Source organism: Aphanomyces invadans, assembly GCF_000520115.1.
Source record: "Aphanomyces invadans strain NJM9701 unplaced genomic scaffold supercont1.1, whole genome shotgun sequence".
NCBI lineage: Eukaryota > Oomycota > Saprolegniomycetes > Saprolegniales > Verrucalvaceae > Aphanomyces > Aphanomyces invadans.
The window spans coordinates 149,678-169,762 of NW_008580146.1; the positions used below are offsets into that span (position 1 = coordinate 149,678).

General features: G+C 53.9%; 7 protein-coding genes across 11 annotated transcripts; 2 read left to right on the top strand and 5 right to left on the bottom strand.

Moving 5' to 3' along the window:
- Positions 1-1,878: 1,878 nt before the first annotated feature.
- Positions 1,879-3,427, bottom strand: H310_00032. Of its 2 annotated transcripts, XM_008862615.1 has the most exons (7): positions 3,306-3,427; positions 3,096-3,258; positions 2,971-3,049; positions 2,797-2,930; positions 2,717-2,752; positions 2,534-2,656; positions 1,879-2,487 (listed from the first exon to the last, which is right to left on the bottom strand). In XM_008862615.1, the coding sequence occupies exons 1-7, from the start codon at positions 3,413-3,415 to the stop codon at positions 2,086-2,088; spliced, it is 1,047 nt and encodes a 348-aa protein (XP_008860837.1). In that variant the 5' UTR covers positions 3,416-3,427; the 3' UTR covers positions 1,879-2,085. The 2 variants fall into 2 exon arrangements, with proteins under 2 accessions (XP_008860837.1, XP_008860838.1); XM_008862616.1 differs by having other exon boundaries at positions 3,096-3,427.
- Positions 3,428-3,581: 154 nt separating this feature from the next.
- Positions 3,582-6,138, bottom strand: H310_00033 (hypothetical protein). The gene is made up of 14 exons (XM_008862617.1): positions 5,960-6,138; positions 5,862-5,905; positions 5,742-5,809; positions 5,387-5,691; positions 5,248-5,334; positions 5,142-5,201; positions 4,989-5,096; positions 4,754-4,933; positions 4,567-4,704; positions 4,332-4,517; positions 4,198-4,275; positions 4,059-4,150; positions 3,898-4,016; positions 3,582-3,827 (listed from the first exon to the last, which is right to left on the bottom strand). The coding sequence occupies exons 1-14, from the start codon at positions 6,104-6,106 to the stop codon at positions 3,634-3,636; spliced, it is 1,806 nt and encodes a 601-aa protein (XP_008860839.1). The 5' UTR covers positions 6,107-6,138; the 3' UTR covers positions 3,582-3,633.
- Positions 6,139-6,219: 81 nt separating this feature from the next.
- H310_00034 (hypothetical protein) lies at positions 6,220-11,642 on the bottom strand. The gene is made up of 11 exons (XM_008862618.1): positions 11,031-11,642; positions 10,698-10,959; positions 10,556-10,650; positions 10,247-10,511; positions 9,724-10,159; positions 9,252-9,657; positions 9,002-9,211; positions 8,863-8,954; positions 8,767-8,818; positions 7,293-8,721; positions 6,220-7,228 (listed from the first exon to the last, which is right to left on the bottom strand). The coding sequence occupies exons 1-11, from the start codon at positions 11,604-11,606 to the stop codon at positions 6,297-6,299; spliced, it is 4,755 nt and encodes a 1,584-aa protein (XP_008860840.1). The 5' UTR covers positions 11,607-11,642; the 3' UTR covers positions 6,220-6,296.
- Positions 11,643-11,647: 5 nt separating this feature from the next.
- H310_00035 lies at positions 11,648-12,918 on the bottom strand. Of its 2 annotated transcripts, XM_008862620.1 has the most exons (10): positions 12,827-12,918; positions 12,723-12,778; positions 12,608-12,680; positions 12,453-12,555; positions 12,368-12,404; positions 12,247-12,313; positions 12,053-12,183; positions 11,938-11,991; positions 11,853-11,881; positions 11,648-11,796 (listed from the first exon to the last, which is right to left on the bottom strand). In XM_008862620.1, exons 1-10 carry the CDS (start codon positions 12,900-12,902, stop codon positions 11,730-11,732), a joined length of 693 nt encoding a protein of 230 aa, XP_008860842.1. In that variant the 5' UTR covers positions 12,903-12,918; the 3' UTR covers positions 11,648-11,729. The 2 variants fall into 2 exon arrangements, with proteins under 2 accessions (XP_008860842.1, XP_008860841.1); XM_008862619.1 differs by having other exon boundaries at positions 12,053-12,313.
- Positions 12,919-13,097: 179 nt separating this feature from the next.
- Positions 13,098-15,264, top strand: H310_00036 (hypothetical protein). Its single transcript, XM_008862621.1, has one exon. The coding sequence runs from the start codon at positions 13,147-13,149 to the stop codon at positions 15,124-15,126; it is 1,980 nt and encodes a 659-aa protein (XP_008860843.1). The 5' UTR covers positions 13,098-13,146; the 3' UTR covers positions 15,127-15,264.
- Positions 15,265-15,451: 187 nt separating this feature from the next.
- On the top strand, positions 15,452-17,096 carry H310_00037 (hypothetical protein). The gene has a single exon (XM_008862622.1). The coding sequence runs from the start codon at positions 15,457-15,459 to the stop codon at positions 17,035-17,037; it is 1,581 nt and encodes a 526-aa protein (XP_008860844.1). The 5' UTR covers positions 15,452-15,456; the 3' UTR covers positions 17,038-17,096.
- H310_00038 (hypothetical protein) lies at positions 15,453-19,876 on the bottom strand. Of its 3 annotated transcripts, XM_008862623.1 has the most exons (15): positions 19,400-19,876; positions 19,258-19,358; positions 19,136-19,192; positions 19,043-19,089; positions 18,823-18,996; positions 18,580-18,780; positions 18,454-18,520; positions 18,353-18,402; positions 18,193-18,302; positions 18,078-18,148; positions 17,974-18,030; positions 17,896-17,924; positions 17,672-17,835; positions 17,257-17,620; positions 15,453-17,201 (listed from the first exon to the last, which is right to left on the bottom strand). In XM_008862623.1, exons 1-15 carry the CDS (start codon positions 19,843-19,845, stop codon positions 17,079-17,081), a joined length of 2,061 nt encoding a protein of 686 aa, XP_008860845.1. In that variant the 5' UTR covers positions 19,846-19,876; the 3' UTR covers positions 15,453-17,078. The 3 variants fall into 3 exon arrangements, with proteins under 3 accessions (XP_008860845.1, XP_008860847.1, XP_008860846.1); XM_008862625.1 differs by having other exon boundaries at positions 17,672-17,924; XM_008862624.1 differs by having other exon boundaries at positions 19,136-19,358.
- Positions 19,877-20,085: the final 209 nt, after the last annotated feature.

The following is a 20,085-nucleotide window of genomic DNA, read 5'->3' on the forward strand; positions in this document are numbered from 1 at the left end:
CTCCGCCTTGGTCAGTTTCGCGATCTGCTGGACTTCGTACAGGTATTCAACCCTCTTGACGATGAAGTCTGTACGAATCCGACGTAGGTGACCCTTGAAAGATCGAATCACCCCTGCGTCAAGCGGCTGAAGATGCGCGGTCGTGTTCGGGGGTAAGAATCGCAACGTCACATTGGAAAGCATCGTCTCGCCATCATGGCTATGGTGGACTGAGGCATTGTCCAAGAGCAGAAGAACGTTCCGACCGCACTCGCGCATTTCGTCGTTGAAGTCCTCGAGCCACTTGCGAAAAATGGACGACGTCATCCATCCCTTCCGTGAGTTGGTATAGTTGAGATCGTCAAAATCATCCTGCGACAGGCTGTTCAAACAACGTGGCATCCTAGCTGCTCCGATGAACAACAGCGGAAGCTTGTGGGAACCATCGGCGTTCACGGCCAGAGCAACGGTGAGCCTCTTCTTCACATTCTTTCGTCCCGACATAGGGGCACTTGAGATCGATTGCGAAGCAACGGCGCAGTAAAAGTAAGCTGACTCATCAATGTTGTAGATGTCGCGCTCCAACAAGTCCTTGGTGATTTCGCGGAGTTCAGCTCGCCCATTACGAACGACCGACTCGGGTGCCGATGCTGCTTCGCCGTGGACTCGCCGTAACTTTAGTCGATTCCGTGTCATGAATCGCGTGATCCATCCCGCTGAGAACTTCATCCTTTCGAGTTTGATTCGGTCAGGGTCGCTTTGTTCCATTCGCTCGATAATACTCTGGCGTAGTCGATTTGCTTTGTTGCGGATGGTGTCGTACGTTACGATCGAAAGACTCGCTTTCTCGCAAAACTGAATCCATTTGACGAGGGAGTCTTCTAGCTCGGGGCAGGTGATGCTGTGTAATGTCTTAAGCTTTGGTCGTTCGAGGGCGAGTTGCTCGTGTACGGTGTGCGCTAGAACCCGCTCCATGGACGACTTTGACGGCGCCTTCGGGAGCTTAAACGTTACGTGTGCCCACGCCGCAAGCTGGCGCAAGGTCAGGTTTTTGTTGGCCTCGAAGTGCTGGCAAAGAACCAATTTCTGCTTTATCGTGAGGCGAATACGCTGTTGCATAGGCTTCATGTCCTCACGTTTCTCAAATGGGGACAAGCATGGGTGAGTGTGTGTGCAAAGTTTGAATTTGGCGCCTCCAAGTTTTGAATTTTGAGCATGGCAAGGTTGTGAACACGAGTCCATGAAGGTTCCAGCAATAACCTGTTGAAACATGATAGGTACAATTTTTCGCAAGGTATAATTATTGCGACCGTCCACTAATGAGGGAAACCACTGTATCTCAAAGGTTATTCATTTTGTGGTCTGACATCGAATGAACAAAATTTAGTTCACACTGAGCTCTGAAATAACACCAACTATCATAGGAAACTCTGATTGGGTTCCTGAGATATGAGTGAATGTTCCCTCGTTGCCTTCGTTGACTGTGAGCCAAAATTTTGATGATGGCACTTTTCTCTTTACTGACATGGCTTCATCCCAAATCCTTTCGCACCCTGCCGATTGAGAACATGACTGCATGGACTACGTATCGGCTTGAACCGCTATCCTTACTGATACTTGAGAAGGTGAAAATTTTGGGGTGCGTGTATGATTTCTTTTCAGACTGTATGGAATTAGCTCAACCGGGCAATCAAATATTAATGGGAAATCATCAAGCATCACCGTGTTGGAACATTCATGAGAACGAGGCCATTCAGCACACTGCAACTGGATAGTGCCTCTCGAGGCGCAGCATCCGACATGAGCTTCACGTCGCCGTGGGGCGTCACAGCCAACCATAGATGGACTCCTGCGTGAGATGGGCTAGCCCACACACCGCCACCTCAGACGCAACTGAAGGACGACAGGAAAATGTACTTCGTTCAGTAAAGTCAGGCGGTCAAAGCCCTCTATCATGGCACCCCGTTGTGGTTTCGGGCAACCTCCACGAAGATGCACAATGTGCTCGTGATGTGCGCAACTACACCGGAGCATTGCATCCCTGTGAGCGAATGCAGGCACATCCCGTCTTTCCAATTGCCGGTGGGGGTCACCTTGGTGCCGTTGTTAGACGATAGAGTGTCGAGGACGACCAGCGCACACAGTGGCAACCGAATGGGCGACTCGCCACCACAACTGAATCTTTTCGGTCAAGAGCAAGTCGGAAGGGTGGGGGCGGGCCTTCGGGGGCGTCAACAGCGCCGCGGCGACAGTACCTTGGCGTTCCTGAAAGTTTTTGCGACGCCGGGACCGCAGTGACGTTGACGTCATGGCGTCCGATGTCGAAGGGGTGGTTTTTGTATCGACAGCGGCATGGCCGATTTCACGAGCTTCTCGCAAGAGCTCGCGGAGGTGGTGGGTGGCGATGCCGACGACGCGGCAATATGGAGTTGCCACTCGGTCGAACGTGGCGCGAAGGCGGCGAATCTGCAGCGCCGTGCATTCCACAACGAATGCGCTGACCGTTTTCTGGACCTCATCGGCTTAGCAAACTTGACGACCCGGAAAAGAGTACCTGGCGGAGGGAAAAATGACGGTGGAGCTGCTCCAGATCATGCAACTCGTCCTGGAGCTTCACGAGGATATGCCGGTGGTGCAAGAACTGAAGCAACGTGTCGGACAACGCATCTACCTCGTGCTACACGGCGCTTACACACGAGAAGCGTGTGGAAAAGATGATGCTGAACGAAAAATGAACCTGTGCAAAGTTGGGGCCTTGGAGGAGCTTGAGCATCTGGGAATTACGTCAGCATGAGCGTCAACGCAGAGATTGTATACCCCAAGGCTTGACGACGTGAATGGAAGCGCTTTTTCCGTCAGAGGAAGTCTCGCAGACGTCCATACTCCCTCGAGAGAGCGAGGAGAGTCGTCGTCGATGACCTTTTGTCGTTTGGAATCAGGCTGCAAAGGCTCTATTCCACAGTTGAGACCACGATAAGCTCTTCCATGTACCTTCTTCCACAATAGCACTTGCTTGAGATGCATGCTGTCGTTGATCGTGCACTGCCGAGACCTCGTTCCTCATGGCAGCCTAATTTCACATTGGCCGACAACTCTTGGTTCTGGATGTCGCTCACCTCGAATGGAAGGGGAGGTGAAAAAAGGAACGCCCGCAAGTCCACATCGAGCACGGTGCAAAAGCCACATAACTGGCACATCACCACTCCATCGCGCATCGAATCAAGGCTGATGAGGGTGCGGCAGCATTCGCATGGAACGCTTCGTCGTCGACACCCCACGCTGTGTGAAGAGAACGGAGAAATGCGATGCTCAAGCAGTTAGCGTACCATTCCGCAGCGTATTCAGTGCATCTTGGCGGGCCGTTTGTGATGTGGACTGCCCGAGGTGGCCCGTCCAAGTGGCGGCAAGCGGGGTTGCTGCATGCATACCACGACATGTTCAATGCTCGATCGGCATCCGGATAAGTTCGTACGGTATGCGGAAATTTCCATCCACCGAGGTGCATGATCTGGGTGGGATCACGTCGTCATGACGCGATGCAGCTGTGTGAGCGCCAGGCGTGCACTACATTACTCTGTCCATTGGCATGCGCTTGATTGAACTCGAGTTCATGCATACGTGTGAATTATGGAAGGAGAAAAGGGTTCCATGGCGCTACATGAGCAAGCACGCGCACCCCGGTACTCTCGCGTGGTTCTTCTCCCACTCGGCAAACCTCTTTCCGGACGCATGGATCGACACTTTGCCACGGATCGTGCCCGACTTGATACCTTTGCGGATCACGGGCACCTCAAACGGCACGCTTTCGCCGGGTTCGTAGCAGTCCGGCAAGTACAGCACCGCTTGTCCTGTTCCCAACAACGTCCAGCCATCTGAGAAGGTCGAAGCCCCTGCCACAAATTCAGGATGTCGTCGTACCGAGGGGGTCGTCGGCCGACGTTGCGTCCCAATCCATGATCAACAGGATCATGTGCAGTCGCAGGATTTGATTCAGTTGGCATTTGAGCTGTAGCGCTGGAATTTGGCCGTCTTCCCATCTGCTCAACATTGTCACGATCGATGCAACACGCAAGTCGTACGTAGGATTCAGGGTCCCTTTTAGCACGGCTGACTGCGGATGCTTGCCATCGTCGCCCAAGAGCAAGTCCGGCACGGTGCAGTAGAATTTGATCTGCTCTTGCGTGAGTCGACACGCCTCGAGCGCGACGGTGGGCTTACGTAAGGATCGCTCTGTCCATTCAAGTCCATGGCGTCCAGGTTCGTCGCCGACACGTCAGAAAACTTGACCTCGACGAGCTACGTCAGCCATCATCAGGAGTTCTATTTTTCGATGCCCATCTTGACCACAGTACGTCGTGCGAGTTGGAGTTTGGTGATGGTGTCGGCAGCGGCCGCACGTCGAACGTTGCAAAGACCGGCTTATGATCACTCGTCGAAATATCCTCGACGCAGTTGTACTCTTTCAAGGTCAGGTTGGCGGCGAACCCTGGCAGCGACTTCCACAGCACGCGGTCGCAGTAGGATGGGACGCGTTGTTGCTGCGGCTTTGTCAGGCATGACGCTGTACAACGTAAACCAGCCCCCCACCGTAAACTCATCCACTTTGCCGCGGAGCCGCTTGAAAGTCGGCGGAAAGTTGCAAGGGGCCGTATGCCACCCGGCAAGCACTTTATTGGCATGCATTTGGTGCTGGAGCTGGTCGTTCGCGTACAGTTTGCTGTACTCCTACATGGCAGTGCCCTTCATATCGAACGAACACAAGCGCCGGACGTACTTTGCCCTTGACGAGGGCGTGGACGGCCGTCCAATGCTCTTCCTTCGTCTTGTCCTTCGGGTCGGTGTACGCGAGCTGCACGCGGTAGTTCATGTCGCCAAACCAAAACGCATGGTCAAATTGGTGGTCGAGCTCGATACTGCGCTGGCCGACGCGGGCGCCGCTCAGAATCTCCGCCACCTGCACGACGACGACGTCGGCGACGTGGATGATGATGCGATTCATTTCAACGTACGTCGTTGTTGCGCCGCTCGAGAAATTTTGCCGCCTCGTGGGCGGCTAAGTGGCAGTTGACAAAGCAAAACGACCGGTGGTCGACCACCATCTTGAGCACGACGCCGCCCTACGACGACCCGCGTGTGAGAGATACCAAGCCGGGGTAAAAGACCTTGTTCCCGATCACGTTGCCGACGCCTGTGGCCTCGGTAACCTTTTCCACACTCGACACCTAGTTTCCGACCAGTGACTCATCCTGGACGTCGATGATCACGCACCGTGTTCCGAGTGTGGACAAATACGGCCAGACGAATCTCCATGAGCTCGACGGCGCCCGCGACCGTGTAATCGGGACCAAGGTGCTCCTGACGCACCGTCGTGATGGTCGAAATTTGACGACAAAGGTGACGTGCATACGAGAAGCTGAACGAAGAATGGATACGACTGCGCTGACGCCGTCGTGCTCGCTCGACGTGCGAGGTCGCCAAACGACTGTCGAATACTCTGGGATGCTTTGACCAACGGCGACGGCTTGCGTTTCGACGCGTCGTCCAGCACGACGTCGTGGAGATCGGCGTCATCGACGGCGTCTTCGTCGTCGTCTTCGTCCTCGTGCTCTGCGACCGATTCGACGTCATCGCGATGTGTCGGTGACGACGTCGCCTTCTTCTTGTACGTGCTTTCTTGGAGTCCAATCGCCACGATGTCGTAGTCATCACCGCCTGCCCCGACGACACTGGTGAGAACGGTATATGTTTCGGCGAGCTTGTACCTTTCGGCACCCAACCATGGATGCCTTCCGACGTCGCGGGCGGCATCTTGTTGCCGACGTTCCATGACCTGCATCGATCCCGCTGAACCAACCTCCATCAAGCATGAGGACGGCCAGTACCCTGTGAATACTTTCAGCGTACGCGTGGGGGCGACGGGTAGGCTCTACAAGTTTGTGTGTGTGTGGATTGCTTGCACCAAAAGCAAGCGGGATCGTACGGCAGCAGCAGCTTTAGCCGCGAGCATTTGAAGCGTCGCATGAGGGGACGGTTTGGTTGGCGACGGTGGCGTTGACTTGGTCGGCGAAGATGGCAGACAGGGCGGAGCAGGTCCCGGCAACGCCGGCGCTTCAGTCGTGCTCGGCATGGCAGCGAGATGAACGGAATGCCACGGATGACTGACAAGGCTAATTTTGTCGGATCGTTACGACGTGCATGGAAACGACCGCAGCACTTTTTACAGTCGCGCAATTGCATCAGCAAAGGAGACGAAAATGGCTTCGAAATGGCAGTAGTTAGACATGACATTAGGAAGAAGTTCTGTCGACGGACAACTCCTACAGCAACGGGAGCAACGCCACCAAGATGCACTTAGGGCACAACACGGCTGCGTTGAATCGCTGGGTTTTACCAGCATTTTTGTGGCAGTGCGCACAAGGACCCAACGATGCGTGCAGCGGCACATGCAGTCCAGAGATTGAGTTCCCTGGGCTGTACATGTTGTCGTTCGCCTCGATCGTGCACGGCAGCCACGTAATGCTACGTCGAAGCAAGTCCATAGAGAGATATGTACCTCGAGCGTTCACCCGACGAAGGTTCTTCAATGCGACAAAGGTCGACGGGAGCCCCGTGACCAAATTCCACGACACGTCCAAGTCTTCCAAAGCGTGCAGCTGACCAAACAACAGAGGCAGGTCCTGGAGGTGATTGTGCGATACATTCAGCACACGCAACTGGCTGAGGCCGACGATCGACTCGGGCAGCCGCAGCAGCGAATTGAACGACAGATCCAACACTTGCAAATGCCGCAACGAAAGGAACAACGTGTCAGGAAGGCCGAGGAGGCAATTTCGTGACAACTTCAGCTCGCACAAGTCCTTCATGAAGGACAGGGACGGAGGAACATGGACAAGTCGGTTGCCAGGAATGGAAAACGCAGTCGTGGACGACTGAGCATGCTTCAGGTCGAGAATTCCACGGCGAAGAAGCAGCTGTGTAAGGTCCTGCAACTGAGGCAGGACGAGCTTGGAGTTTCCAAACGCAGTGTCCAATGCGAACGCAATTTGGTACGGTGCCGCAGCAATCGGGTTTGCCAACATGCATGATTTGATATGCGACCTCAAGCGAGTGTGGGCTGCTCGGTTGAGATGGGCGAGTTCTGCGTGGACGGCGACACGAAGGAGCATCGAGTTGCGTGGTAGTGCAGTGATGCACAGCCTCAATGCACTCGTGAATGCAAAGCGATCTCGATCGCTTGAAAACTGGCACTCTACAAAACAAGCCACGCCATTCGATTGCTCAACAACCCAAATCATCCCACAAATTCTTCTTACGTGCATAGGCAGCAAAAAATGGCGGATAACACGCGAAGGCTTGGGCAAAACTGGCATAGAGAGGGGCGTGGAGGGGCTTTGGAATGCTGGACGTGTACCGACTGAACAGCGCAAATCCAAAGCGTCGCGATGACGGTTCGAAACACCACTCGATGGCTGCGGCAACGGACGTCCACTTTCGCGGCACGCTGTCGACGCTTTGAATGTACCGCCGGATGACTTTGTCTCCGTCCCCAACGAGTTGAATCGCCCATTGCAGACGGAGCGACCACAAGTGGTGCTGATCCACTGCCGGCAAGTGAGCTAGCACACTCGGCCGCCGCAGCACCCAGTCCAAGTGCTGACTAGCTTTGGTCACGCCATCCAAGCGCGCGATCGCATGCAGTAATAAAATACCTCGAGCAACACCAGGCAACGCCTCCTTGCTCAATGATTCCGTCCATTGCAAGAGGTCCGACACATAGTGTGGACGATCCAGCAACGTCTGGTCAGTTGCCGCATTGCCCAGGATGCACGCATACATGCGATTTTCTTGTGACGACGACAACCCTGTCATTCTTGCTGCCCATCGTGTCGCCAAGGCGTCATAGGGGTATCCCATTGCCGCGACAGTGGTTGCAATTGTGTGGCACAGTCTTGGTGGCATGGCTTCGGCTTGTTCTTCCAACGATTCGATCAACTGCATGACGTCGGCATGGTCTTTGACCACAGCACCTTGGATGATCACGTGATTAACCAAAGCTATTCGCATGCCAAGATGGTTCGATCCGATGGTGCTCTGCATGCCTTGCAAAACACGCCTGAACACAGTACAGCAGTAAGCGGGTCCACGAGCGTGTTGGCGCTTCAGCTCGACTTGAACGGCCGTGTAGGAGTAAATGTAATCGTACAAGGTCCGATCCTCCGGCGTCGACACTGCGTCGAACAGCATCAAGTCCAAGTATATAAGCCACAGCTTGGCGAGATGGTCGGGGTCCAACTGAAACGCCGCCAAACAGGTTGGTTTGTCTTCGGTGTCTTCCAAAATGGACAGCAATAACTGGCGTCCACGGTCTACATGTCCAGCATCGACAAACATGTTGCACCACCGGACAATGAGCGATAGGATCGGCTGGGAAACGAGGGGCACCGAAGCTTTGGAGTGCTTGAGCATCTTCTCGATGGCCGTGGCGTGCACAAACGAAGCATCAGCGACGGATTCAAACTTGCATAAATCGAGTTGGCACATCCACAGCTTCGCAGATCCCGGAAGAAAACGTGTTGCTTGTTCGGCTAATTCATACGCTCCTTCACTGGTGTAAAATTCCAAGTACAAGTGCCATAGCACTTCATTGTATAGATTGGCCTCGACTTCAAGGGCCCGGGCCAAAATGTGCAGCGTCTTGTCCATGTGGATGGCTTCGTTTGAGCACCGCTTCGACCGCACAACCTGCACCGCCCACCTGAAATCACTCCACGACGAGCACAATCTTACCCCGATAATCTCAAACACTTGGGACTGGCAACACCACGAGCCCACATCGTCGCTGTACCAATCAACGTTACATCAGACAGCGCGAATAAACCGTACATGTTGGGTATATCGACGTCAACGTGGAGAAATGCCAGGGAAATCCAAGCGTCAACGTCTTCAGGATGCTGCTCCACTTGCAGCTCGAGCTCCTGGCGAGCGGGACACATTCAGAGGAGCATCGACAAAAATGACGTACTTGGATTAGTGACTGAGTGCAATCCTTTGCGTAGTATCGTTCGAAGCTTGTGAGTTGGTCGACAGCCAAGTCAGGATAGGCCTCCAATGCCAAATAATTTTCGTCGTCGATCGCTGGTGACAGTTGAGTCACTTGAGCCGCCGGTGTAGCTTCCTTCACGGCAGACTGTCTCGATGGACTTTTTTTGGTCGACCCACCATGAAGCTCGTCCTGCCAATTCATGAGCTCGCCCTCACCGAAACATGCATACCTCTAACAAGAATTGCAAACTGAACGAAGTACTGGGTGCCATCGACCGCAATTTCGCAAGAGGCTCCATGAAGGTACAAAATGAATGGGCGTGTTTCTGCAAGGTGGTTTGATCTGTCAACCTTGTAGAGACCAGCGAACCCGTCGTATGCTGGCGAGTCGATTTAGCAACGAGTAGTTCCGCCGGTGACGAACTGGATGAAGCATGAAACTTCTCTACAGCCTTGACGGCCCGACGTTCTAACTCTTGGGGGTCCGTGTCCGCGTCATGCGGCGGTTCTTGGCCCTCAAGGCATCGCATGAGCTCCGAGTACGCTGTGTGTTGTGACATCAAATAGTCTCGTTCGTGCTGGTATTCGCATCGATCGTCGTTGCAAACGCCATTCAGCTCATATGGGCAAAGCACCCTATCTCGAAAGTCAGTCGACACAAGAAAAGATTGACCACAATTCCAACGATGGCAGAGTACTCACTTCATCGGATCGATTGTGTTTGCGTAGGTGGCGCTCAAAAGGGACCGCTTGTTTGATCTCGTGATTGCAAAGCTTGGGTGGAATCGATACGCTCGGATTTGAAGTAGCGGGGAATCGTTGTCGATCGAAAACGGCACAACAGGGTGTGAAGTTTGATCGTTTGACGTCGTCAAATGCGAATTTTGGTCCGATGGCGCATGAAACGCAGATGGCAATGCGTACAAGTCTGGGAGAGTCACATGCACGTCACTTGGAGGCGCGCCAGGAATGAGTGTATGGAGAGCCGATGACAATTGCGTCGTGCCGGCCAAGTACACTTGAGAGAGGACCAAGTCGAGAACAGACGCTGTCGATTCCTTGGATTGGAGTCGCGATGACAGCGACAGTGCCGAGAGAATATTCTCTCGGGATTCCGTAAGATAAGCGAACAAATGATCTAAAAACCAGCCAAAAATTGCACATTAGTTTACACGCATAAACCCAAAAAGACGCAAGTACTGCTTCTCAAAGTTATTCACGGTACCTCCAGTACACATTTCGTGCGGAACGAGCATGTTCCACAGCGACGACGGTTGGGATTCCAATGCAACGTCGATTGAATCGCTCGACCTGTCACGTCCCAGCCGGTCTTGCCCCGAAACGCATGCATGGAGCAGTGGAAAAGTCTTCACAATCGATGCCACCTCCAGAAGTGCTTCTTCCGTGCTCGAAGTGGGGACATTTGTAGCGGTGTAGTCTTTGCCAGCATATTTCAGAAACCTGGCTTCCAATTCGTCGACAGACGGAACCTACGAGAATTCTTGATGGGGCGCGCACTGACATGGTGCATTACCTCGTTCGTCTCAAGGATCCAACGAATGCACACCCGAAACAAATGTGATACAACGTCGGCAGCAGAGTCCAACCCCAACGCGGTGTATTGTGGTACTGCATGGGCGAGTCAGAATGAATTGAGAGCGTGGCAGTGCACTTACATTCATACATATGCCTTTCCAAAGTTGTGACTGGAGTCACCGGCGGTGGAACGTCGGCACTTGTTGCATGCAGTCGTGACCGCTTGAACGTCCGTTGGTGTACGGACATTGAGGATGATCCTTGGGCTGGTCGTGAGGGTCTTTGGAAGGATGCCATAGATATTGCCGTTGGCTTGACAACGCTTGGCTTGAATGGTTGATAGTTGGTAGGTAGCTCCTTGCGCTCGGCGAGCTCCAACTGAGCACGTGCAATTCGTTGTTTCTACATCACCGTGACACAAGGTGAGATTATTCTCGTTGGGCCGTTGCAACCGTGAAGGGGATGGACGATACCTTCAGTGTCTCTTCGGCTGTCTTTTGCAGTTCCAGGAGCTTCTCCCGCCGCTGAGCTTTTGCTTTTTCATCTCGCAATGCTTGAAGCAACTTCTGGCGCTCTGGCATGGACGCAAGTGGTTCAATCGATCCATTCGTCGGGGACGATAATGGCGTTGGTGTCGGTAAGGAAGTTGATAATGATGACTGCGGGGTTATTGGGGTTACACCCACGGCTGGAGGCACCTCATTTTCCCCAACTGTACTTGAAATAAGCTCTGCAGCGACTCTGGGTTCCTCCGTGGACGTATCTACAGAACGAGGGCGTTTGATGGCGCTGTGACCGTTGGTTGGGTCCTTCTCAACATTTTGAAGTGAATTGACTGCAGGGACGACGGGATCCGTCGCAGGACATTCGTCAAGTCGGCGTTTAAGGTTGCTGCTCGAATTCCCTTGTCCTTTTTTCAGGGCGACCGAAAGGCGGTGCTTCCACACTCCGAGCTCAGCTTCACATATACTTAGCTCTTGTCGCAGTTCATCGAGTTCCTCTTCTATCCTTGCCGAGGAACTGAGCGATGCTCCATCTCCTGCTGTCATCGCCACCGCGCCGCCACCTGCTGTTGCTTTTTGTCGCGGAATGCAGTATGACAGGACTTGTTTAATTTGATATCATGACGAGGTCGACATAACATTCCACAATGAACACATTTCAAATGTCTCTCAACGATACACGCTTTTTTCAAGCTTGAGGGGATCGATGTACGGCGTACTGGATTGAATGGAGCGCCTACGTATCAAACCATGTAAAGAGCTGCCGCGTCGCATACTTTCTAGCGGCCGTACTGCTGCGGCGCTGCTCCGTGCACTTCCGCCTACAAAGAATGGAATCGGTCAGTTTGTAGGCTGTTCAGTTGGGTGTCGTTTAAACCTTCTTCTTGCGTTCAAGGTGCTTGGTCTCGGCAGCAATTTGGCGCCGTTGTTTCTACACAAGTCGATCCCACCATTTGAGCCCGCAACACGCGACAGAATGTCGTTTGGCGTACCTGATGCCACCTCCACTCTTGTTCGGTCATGATGATCTGAAACTCAAATTGCCCTTCCACTTCCAAAGTGTTTTCAACGGGGCTTCGCGTGGAGAAATGCCCCGGCTCCTTGAGCGCAATGTAATTCAAATCTGCCGTCATCAAACGCTGACACTTCGTATGTCGAAGGAGTGAGCAATCGGGACCATGCTTGCCTTTGTTCGCCACGGATTGATGCCAAGCTGTACTTCGAGTCTCCCAATTGTACATGGGCTTGACTTCCTGGTGTAAGTGATGAAAAGGAACTTCAATTTTCTTCGAGATGCCAACGCCAACCTGTTTGGGCTCTGTTGCTTCCTTCGCAGGCTTTGACCTGGTCAAGTTATCATGAGGAATCCAGGCAAGGAAACTGGGTCCCCACTCGTGCAAATGATTGTTACGCGTCCCAACGGGAGTATTTCTCAACTCAACGCGGACTTGGCGCAACCGAAATAGCTGACGGTCGACGACGATGACTCGTGGATCTAGTCAACGAGTGGCTGCCTTTATCATCACAAACCTTGCGCAAGGTCGTACCATCGGCAAACTCGCGTTTCATTGAATCGACTTCATCGATTCGAGTGTCAAGTGACACGAGGAAGTCGTGCATCTAATGGACATTTATAGTCGACTAAACGTATTCGGAGCATACTTGGTCGTCGGAAAAGGTCTCTTTGTAACCAGGTGCAAACTTTACAAGCGCATCCACTAGTACAAGACGACGTCTGAATGATGGAGAAGCCGCCTGGTGCTCACCTTCTTTCACCAGCGTTGGCAGGCGACGGATATCCAGCTTGGACCATTCGACCGCGGTGGTGGCCATCGGCGGCATGTTCGAAAGGTCGCGGTCCAATCGCAACAACGATCAGAAAACCATCATTCTGCATTACCTAGGTGTCCAATCATATTGGTGAAATAATTTGACAATGAAAATGTAAATAGCAATATTTATAACCAATCAAAACACCCTTTTCCCCCTAATTTGAGCTTTGATTTTGTCCAATCCAGTTGCAGTTTGGTAAGTGGAGGGAAATCCACTCGAGTTCAACCTTTCCACGCCAGCACCGACCTCCGCAATGGCAAAGACCGCGGCCAAATTGGGAATCCTGGATACCGCTGGCAACGACGACCATGGCTTGGAGCTTCGCATCAACGAATCTTTTGCCAAGAAGTACCATGAGAAGAAACGGAACGAAGAGCTGAAAAACCTGAAGAATGTGGACTTGAGCGACGACGACGACGAATCCGACTCGGAAACAGACGACGAAGATGGCGACCAATTGACCGAGGAACTGGACAAGGACATTTCTCGAACGCTCAAGTTAATCCGCAAGAAGGATCCATCCATCTACGACTCGTCTATCACGTTCTTCCAACCTGAAGTCGTCGACAGTGACAGTAGTGACGACGACAGTACCAAAGCGACCTCCTCGTCCACAAAGAAAAAGGCTGACAAACCGTTGTACTACAAAGACTTGGTGCGTCAACAAGTGCTCGCCGGTGATGTCGACGGGTCGGACGAGTCTGACGACGACGAACCTGCCACAACCTCGTACGCAGAAGATCAAGCACGCCTCAAGGGTGAATTCCTTCAGAGTTTGGCTGCTTCTGGTGTCGACGATGACGATGAATTGGACGGTGGAATCTTTACGAAGAGGACCAAGACGGCCGCGGAGAAAGAGGCCGATGACAACGAGTACAAAGCGTTCAAAGAATTGCATGGCCACGAGATCGAGAACCCGGATGACTTTTTAAACAAGTACTTGAAGAGCGGAGTCTGGAAAGAAGGCGCCAAGGCGACGCGCGGTCGGCCGATCGAGGACGACCAAGCAGTGGACGACTCGGAGGACGAAGAAGCGCTGGACAAGGCAGATGCGTTCGAACACGCATACAACTTTCGATTTGAAGAAGAAGGTGGTGGACAGATCCAAACGTTCTCGCGACACATTGACGACTCGCTCCGTCGCAAGGACGACAAACGTAAAATCGCCCGTGAAGAACGGAAGGCGCGCAAGGCATTAGAGCGCCTGAAAAAAGAGGAGGAGCTGCGACGGTTGAAGAACCTCAAACAAGCTGACATTGAAGCCAAGCTTGAAAAGGTTCGCGCACTCATGGGTGACGAGAACAGCAAGCTGACTGCCGCCGACATCGACGGCGCATTCGACCCCGCGGAACACGATCGGCGCATGGCCGAAGTGTTTGACGACGAATACTATGGCGAAGACGACGGTGAAAAGCCCACGTGGAACGACGACGACGAAATATTTGGCAAGCTGCCAGAGGACCCAGAAGAAGTTGAGGAAGCCGACGTGGAAGAAGATGCCGATGACGCCATGGGTGAATTCGACGAAGGTGATCCGAACGAGCGCCAGGACGAAGTAAATGCTGCGGACGACGACGACGGGGAAGATGCCGATGAAGAGGCCATGACGACGATGACTCAGGCGGAATTGGACGCCAAGAAGAAGCAGTATTTGGACGAACTGTACGCCCTCGACTACGAAGACTTGATCGGGGACCTTCCATGTCGATTCAAGTACCGCGAAGTGGCGAAGAACAATTATGGTCTTACGACGGAGGATATTCTGTACGCCAACGACCAGGAGCTCAAGGCAGTCGTATCGCTGAAGCGACTGGCTCCGTTTGCGGACCGTGAACATTCCGTGAACCGCCGCAAAGTGCAGCAGCTGCGTAAAACAGTCAAGGAGCGAACTGGCAAGTCGAAGAAAACCATCGAGGAGAACACTGAACCACCTGAGGCCGCAAGTGGCGACGCTTCCACGTCGTCCAAGAAGAAGCGAAAGCGCAAGGGCAAGAAGGCAGTTGCCAAGGCGGACGACGAGATTCTCACGGAACCCACTGCTGACCAGGAAGTGGACAACGACGACACGACCGCCCATGACGGTGCTGACTCCGAAGCTGCCGCTCCGTCCAAGAAGAAGCGAAAACACAAGAAGAAGGGCAAGAAAGCGAACGCACCTGATGCCGCTACCCCCGCAGCAAGTCTCTCAGCATCCCGATTAGAATCGTATCGGTTGAAGCCCCTCAAGAAGTAACTCGTGGTTCCATCATGTCCATCGCTCCAGGCGCGATACGCGCCTCGAATTTACGAACTTCGACGATGCAGGTTGCAGTGAAAAAAATAGCATCATTGCTGGCGATAATATTATTGAAATGCGTTAGTATAAAATCACATTACATTGCATCGTTGACAATGCGAGCTTGCAGATACTAGTATTGTAAACGTGTAGTTTCGCCATGTTGGACAAATATTATTGTTTTTAATAGATTGCAGCTTTTTCCTTGCGGCTGGCGTGCAACGGTGGATCGAAGTTCGAAGCAATGTTGCCGTAAGACAACATGGGCGCGATTGAAAAAAACGCACGATGCCAGGGCAGCACCTGGCGAACGGCGCGGCTGCTTTGAGCTCGTGGCCGCAAGATATTGACATTGAGCATATGCACAGCGAATGCCGAAAGCGCCTGGAACGGGCCGTGGATAGCTCGACTGACTTTACATCATGGACGTCGGTGTCGACAAACAAACCGGACGTTCGCATGTACCAGCACGAACGCAACGCAGCAAACCAGCACTGCGCCATGAGATTGGTCACTCAAGTCCCAGGAACAGTGTACTCATGTGTGGACATGCTTCGTTTATTGGACAGTCCGAGTTTCCGCCTCATCATGAAGGAACTTCACGGGAAGACGTTCATCGACGGTGAAGTCCTCCACGCGGATGGCCCACGACATGACGAAACGGAATCGTCGTTGGCGCTCAAGTGGATTGCGTTGAACACAGGTGCAATTTTCACCAAGCCCAAGGAATTTCTCTACTACGAGTATTGTGGTGTGCATCGGTCGAGAAAGTATGGACCTGTGGGTATCGTGCTGTTCGAGTCTTACGACGGCATTGGCGCGCAGTACGGCATCCGGGCCCGCGCCGACAGCTATAAACTCGCGTCCTTTGAGCCAAGTTACTTCGTGATGACTCCATCGGCCGAGCCAGGCAAGACAGTGCTCACCCTTACCGTTTCGAGCAAAAAGGCGGGTGGATCCAACCTGGTCAGTCCAGCGCTCAAGACCCTCATGCTCAAGTTCACGACCAACTATTCCAACCTTGAATCCCTCGCTCGGACATCGATGAGTCATCCTGGTCGAACAAAGCCGTATGTGACTCAGGAAGCGGCGCAGCAGCCGCCACCCCCTGCACACACTGCCTCCGACCATGTCTCTCTCAATACAACGTTGAACGGCGACGTTCCCCCACCACTCTGCGCCGAACCTCCGAAGCGACCTGCATCGCTCACGTCCGAGGGCTCATCTACGTCTCGCAATTCCAAGAAGAAAGGTCCCAGTAAGCGACAGGAGTACATCAACTCGGATTTTGAAGAAATCTGCCACTCGGCAATGCAAGCGCTCCATTGCCCCATGGCCGGCATTCGCACCAGCCTCTTCGAGCTCGTGCACTACGATGCCCATGTGAACCCAGCCGACTTGCCCAAGTCGCTGCCAACGTTTCGTCGAATGGCGCAAAGTGGTAAGCCATGCGTTGTGCTGGACGTCAACTCGGACAAGCGCATCAGCGTCGATCGGCGCACGACGTCGCGCATCCAGTTCTTTGTCGGGGTGCCGCTGACGCTCGAGACGGGCGAGTGCATTGGAGACATTTGCGTCGCCGACGTCAAGCCGCGAAAAACCATCGACTACAATGCCCTCGAGATCTTGAAACTGCTCGGGCAGTCCGCGACGCAGTACATGAGCGCCGCCGAATACTTGGCTGAAATGACAGACCTCCCACGAGACATGGATTTGGATGGCCACCATCACAAACGGAACCAACCCGACAGCTCGCCGCCTCCAATGAAACCCCTCAATCGAGCCGACACCCCCATCCTCGGAGACATCCATCAACCACACTCGCGCGGCGGCCACCACGAAAACTACATCCAAGAAGATGAATTCTAACCCGGCACCAAAACACGAACGAATCTCATCTTGGCGGAACCTTATTCTTCTGCTTCATGGGACGCATACGGCCACGACATTCGCACGGCGTCGAGTTTTGAAGCAATATCGGCGGTTCGTCTGGCTGGGTTGGGTTTTGCCGGTCGCCGAGTCGACGCCGAGTCCTGTAGCGCCATGTTAGCAAGGCAGATGAGTCTTCACCACATTCGCAACACGTACGGTTGTGGCAGGGCGCCGCGGGGAAATGCCATGTTTGGCTGCTTCCGTCCAGTGGTCGTTGAGGAGTTGCCGGTGTACGGATGACGGCCGCACATCGTCGGAGGTCGGTATTGAGGTAGTTGCAGGGGCGATAGCCACGCTGTCGTGGTTGTTCGTGGGCGACGGTGGACCAGTAGTCGGGTCTTCGGGCTCCTCCACTCGTTCTTTTGCCGGGGCATTGTGGTGAAAGTACTGCCGCTCGACGGGCTTTGGGTCGTGCGCTTTTAGAAACGCGTCAAAGAGACAAACCGAGTCGCCAGCTATGTGCGTGCACCGGCCGCACTGCATGCACAAGTTGCCGCTGAGGCGCATCATCTTGGACGTGCTGCGCTCACAAACACATGAGGACATGCATGGGATCGCGACGACGACGGACATTTTGATGAGCAGGTCGGGGTATGCCGTGGCTTGGTTGATTCGAGCCTCTCGCCACTTTTGACGGGCGTCGCTCACTTGCTCGAGCACACGCATCGTGTGCTGCGCGACATGCTTTTGGTGCAGCTGGGCAGCGTTCAAAATCGAAAGCTGAAACAACTTTTTCTACACGCCAGCGCACTCGCTCAATCCAGAATGGGAAAAGTCCCGCCACCTCACACGTACGCTCAACGCAAGCGCGCACACCGTTGTTTCTACAACGACGTGAGCATATTAGGGATCGTCTAGCTCCGTCGAACGGACCTGCACGAACGTCGACGGGGCTGAGGTGGATTTTCCTCGGGTACACCAACCCTTCGCCTGCAGACGTCAGTCGTCCCGCGCGTCCACAACCCATCCCGACGTACACACGACGTCGTATTTTCCAATGTACGTGAGCTCGGCGGTGACTTTGTGTTCGGTGAGCTTCTTTGCGCCGCTGTCGCCACGGGTGTAAACATGCGAAGAGAGCTGTCGCCGTACCCAGGGACGTGATGCACTTGCTGGAATACGATGCTGGTCACTTCCCGGACTTCACCGCTCAAGATCATGTAAAAGTATTCGATGTCGGCGTTCTTGCGCTGTAGGAATTGCTGTCGCTTCCGCGCGTTAGGTTGTGCCCATGCATGTCCAAGCAGCACACCTGCGGCGAAAACACCATGTATCGCATGGACGAAGCCAACCTCATGAGCTCTACAGCAAGCACAACGATCGATTCGGTGCTTGGGATGCGAGACAGCGTACGCATCTTCGACCACGTTCGAAAAATATAGAGTTGGTGGAGAAACGCAATGTGGTCCGAGATCGTGCCCTAGTGCAGGAAAACGTGTGTTCGGTCCCGGCTGTGTCGGAAATGATGATATGCACCACCTCTGTTTTCTGGGTAGCTGTCATCTTCGTGTACGACGACGACGTGAGTACGATGAAGTTGGCGGAGCTGCATGCGCCATCGACGACCACGGTTGCCGTTCGCTTCGAGTCGGGTTCGATGAGGCAGATCTCGCCAAACGTCGCGCCAGGTTTGAGAGTCGCAACTTTAGTGCCAAAGCTCGGGGCCGCCGCGCGTTGGAGCTAAGGACGGTCACGATGTTGTGCAATACGTGGTCAACAAACCGTCGAGGTGTTCTTGGGAAGGGACGAGTCCATCGATATCTTGACGGGCGGGGCATCCCCCGACAGAGTCGTGGACGGGTCAGGGGGGTACTGCTTTCGAAGGCCCAGGCGCGTGAACCGCTCTTGTTCTTCGGGACTTCGCACGTAGACGGCGACGAGGCCGCTGATTAGAATCTACGTCAGTTGTGATGGGCAACGGGCACGAGCTCTGGCATCGTACAAAGCATGTCGACCCGATGTCGCCTTGATGCACGACCACATCGTTGCCTAAAATGCCCAGTCAAACCAGCATCGATCTGGAAACGACGGCGACTTCGCAAGTGGAGAAATTCGAGTTCACGGCAAATGTTTTTCCCCATTTTTTCCGGCACTACACCGAGGAGGACCAACGTGATGATGGGAAGGTTGTTATGGCGACGGAGATGGACGACGAACTGGTCTGGAAGAGCGGACTCAAGTTTTCCTGGGACATCAACCACGAGTACAGGTGGGCGATGTCGGTGTCGCGGCGGTCGCACGGATCCATCTTCAGGATCCTGACAGCAGTGAGCACGAAGGGCAAGCGCGATCATCGGACCTGATGCTTTCCTGGAGCTTTTGCGTGATACGCGTCAATTCGGGCGTGCGGCTCACGACGTCTCGAAGGGCATCCCAACGCTTTTGAGCTCGTTCGCGGGACCGAGGGTCGATATTTGTCAAGATGCGGCCATGCAGAGTCATCGGGGGAATGGGCTGGCGGCCGCCTTGGAGGTACTCGACTCCTTTCACTTTGGTGAGGGTATTCACGCGGTGCTTTGGTATCGGACGAGTAGGTGGCGGTGTTTCTTGTGGCGGCGGCGTTCCTGCCACCGTTGGTAGGCCTGGTATTGGGGAAGCAGGAGAAGTTGGGGGGTCGGCGACGACGCTTGCCGCCTGGTGCAGATCCTCGGCATGCTGTGCCACCTTCTTGTGTGATACGGACTTGCTCACCCCCAGTCGCGCCGTCGAACTTCTCGTGATTGCGGGCTTCGAGTGCGCCTTCATTCTTGACACAAGCCGCGAAACCGCTCGTCGGCCACAGTTACACGTGATCAAATAACGTGTGCGGCATGATGCTGGCCATTGTGCCCCCCCCCTGCGTTACGAGAGCTCCTGCAGCGATGAGGTCGCGAAGGGGCTGCATCAAGTCACCGCAGTGCAATCGCTCGCAATGCAGCATTTCAAACCGCACGAGTTCGGCATAAACGGTGGAAAAAATGCTCTTTGGCTTACACGACCAGCACG

Excerpts from the sequence above, each read along its gene's own strand:
- H310_00032 (XM_008862615.1), bottom strand. The coding sequence starts at position 3,415 with ATGTCGTGGTATGCATGCAGCAACCCCGCTTGCCGCCACTTGGACGGG. Across the intron at positions 3,050-3,095 it reads CACCTCCCCTTCCATTCGAG|GCTGCCATGAGGAACGAGGT; the intron begins GTGAGCGACATC and ends ATGTGAAATTAG. Across the intron at positions 2,753-2,796 it reads TCACGTCGTCAAGCCTTGGG|ATGCTCAAGCTCCTCCAAGG; the intron begins GTATACAATCTC and ends CGTAATTCCCAG.
- H310_00033 (XM_008862617.1), bottom strand. The coding sequence starts at position 6,106 with ATGCCGAGCACGACTGAAGCGCCGGCGTTGCCGGGACCTGCTCCGCCC. Across the intron at positions 5,202-5,247 it reads TTGTCCACACTCGGAACACG|GTGTCGAGTGTGGAAAAGGT; the intron begins GTGCGTGATCAT and ends GTCGGAAACTAG. Across the intron at positions 4,151-4,197 it reads ATGGACAGAGCGATCCTTAC|ATCAAATTCTACTGCACCGT; the intron begins GTAAGCCCACCG and ends ACGCAAGAGCAG.
- H310_00034 (XM_008862618.1), bottom strand. The coding sequence starts at position 11,606 with ATGACAGCAGGAGATGGAGCATCGCTCAGTTCCTCGGCAAGGATAGAA. Across the intron at positions 10,160-10,246 it reads GCACGAAATGTGTACTGGAG|ATCATTTGTTCGCTTATCTT; the intron begins GTACCGTGAATA and ends GCTGGTTTTTAG. Across the intron at positions 8,722-8,766 it reads AAGTGTTTGAGATTATCGGG|GTTGTGCGGTCGAAGCGGTG; the intron begins GTAAGATTGTGC and ends TGGGCGGTGCAG.
- H310_00035 (XM_008862619.1), bottom strand. The coding sequence starts at position 12,902 with ATGCCGCCGATGGCCACCACCGCGGTCGAATGGTCCAAGCTGGATATC. Across the intron at positions 12,681-12,722 it reads AGACCTTTTCCGACGACCAA|ATGCACGACTTCCTCGTGTC; the intron begins GTATGCTCCGAA and ends AATGTCCATTAG. Across the intron at positions 12,556-12,607 it reads GAAACGCGAGTTTGCCGATG|ATCCACGAGTCATCGTCGTC; the intron begins GTACGACCTTGC and ends CTCGTTGACTAG.
- H310_00036 (XM_008862621.1), top strand. The coding sequence starts at position 13,147 with ATGGCAAAGACCGCGGCCAAATTGGGAATCCTGGATACCGCTGGCAAC.
- H310_00037 (XM_008862622.1), top strand. The coding sequence starts at position 15,457 with ATGCCAGGGCAGCACCTGGCGAACGGCGCGGCTGCTTTGAGCTCGTGG.
- H310_00038 (XM_008862623.1), bottom strand. The coding sequence starts at position 19,845 with ATGAAGGCGCACTCGAAGCCCGCAATCACGAGAAGTTCGACGGCGCGA. Across the intron at positions 18,997-19,042 it reads ACATCGGGTCGACATGCTTT|ATTCTAATCAGCGGCCTCGT; the intron begins GTACGATGCCAG and ends CAACTGACGTAG. Across the intron at positions 18,521-18,579 it reads CAGCTACCCAGAAAACAGAG|GGCACGATCTCGGACCACAT; the intron begins GTGGTGCATATC and ends TTCCTGCACTAG.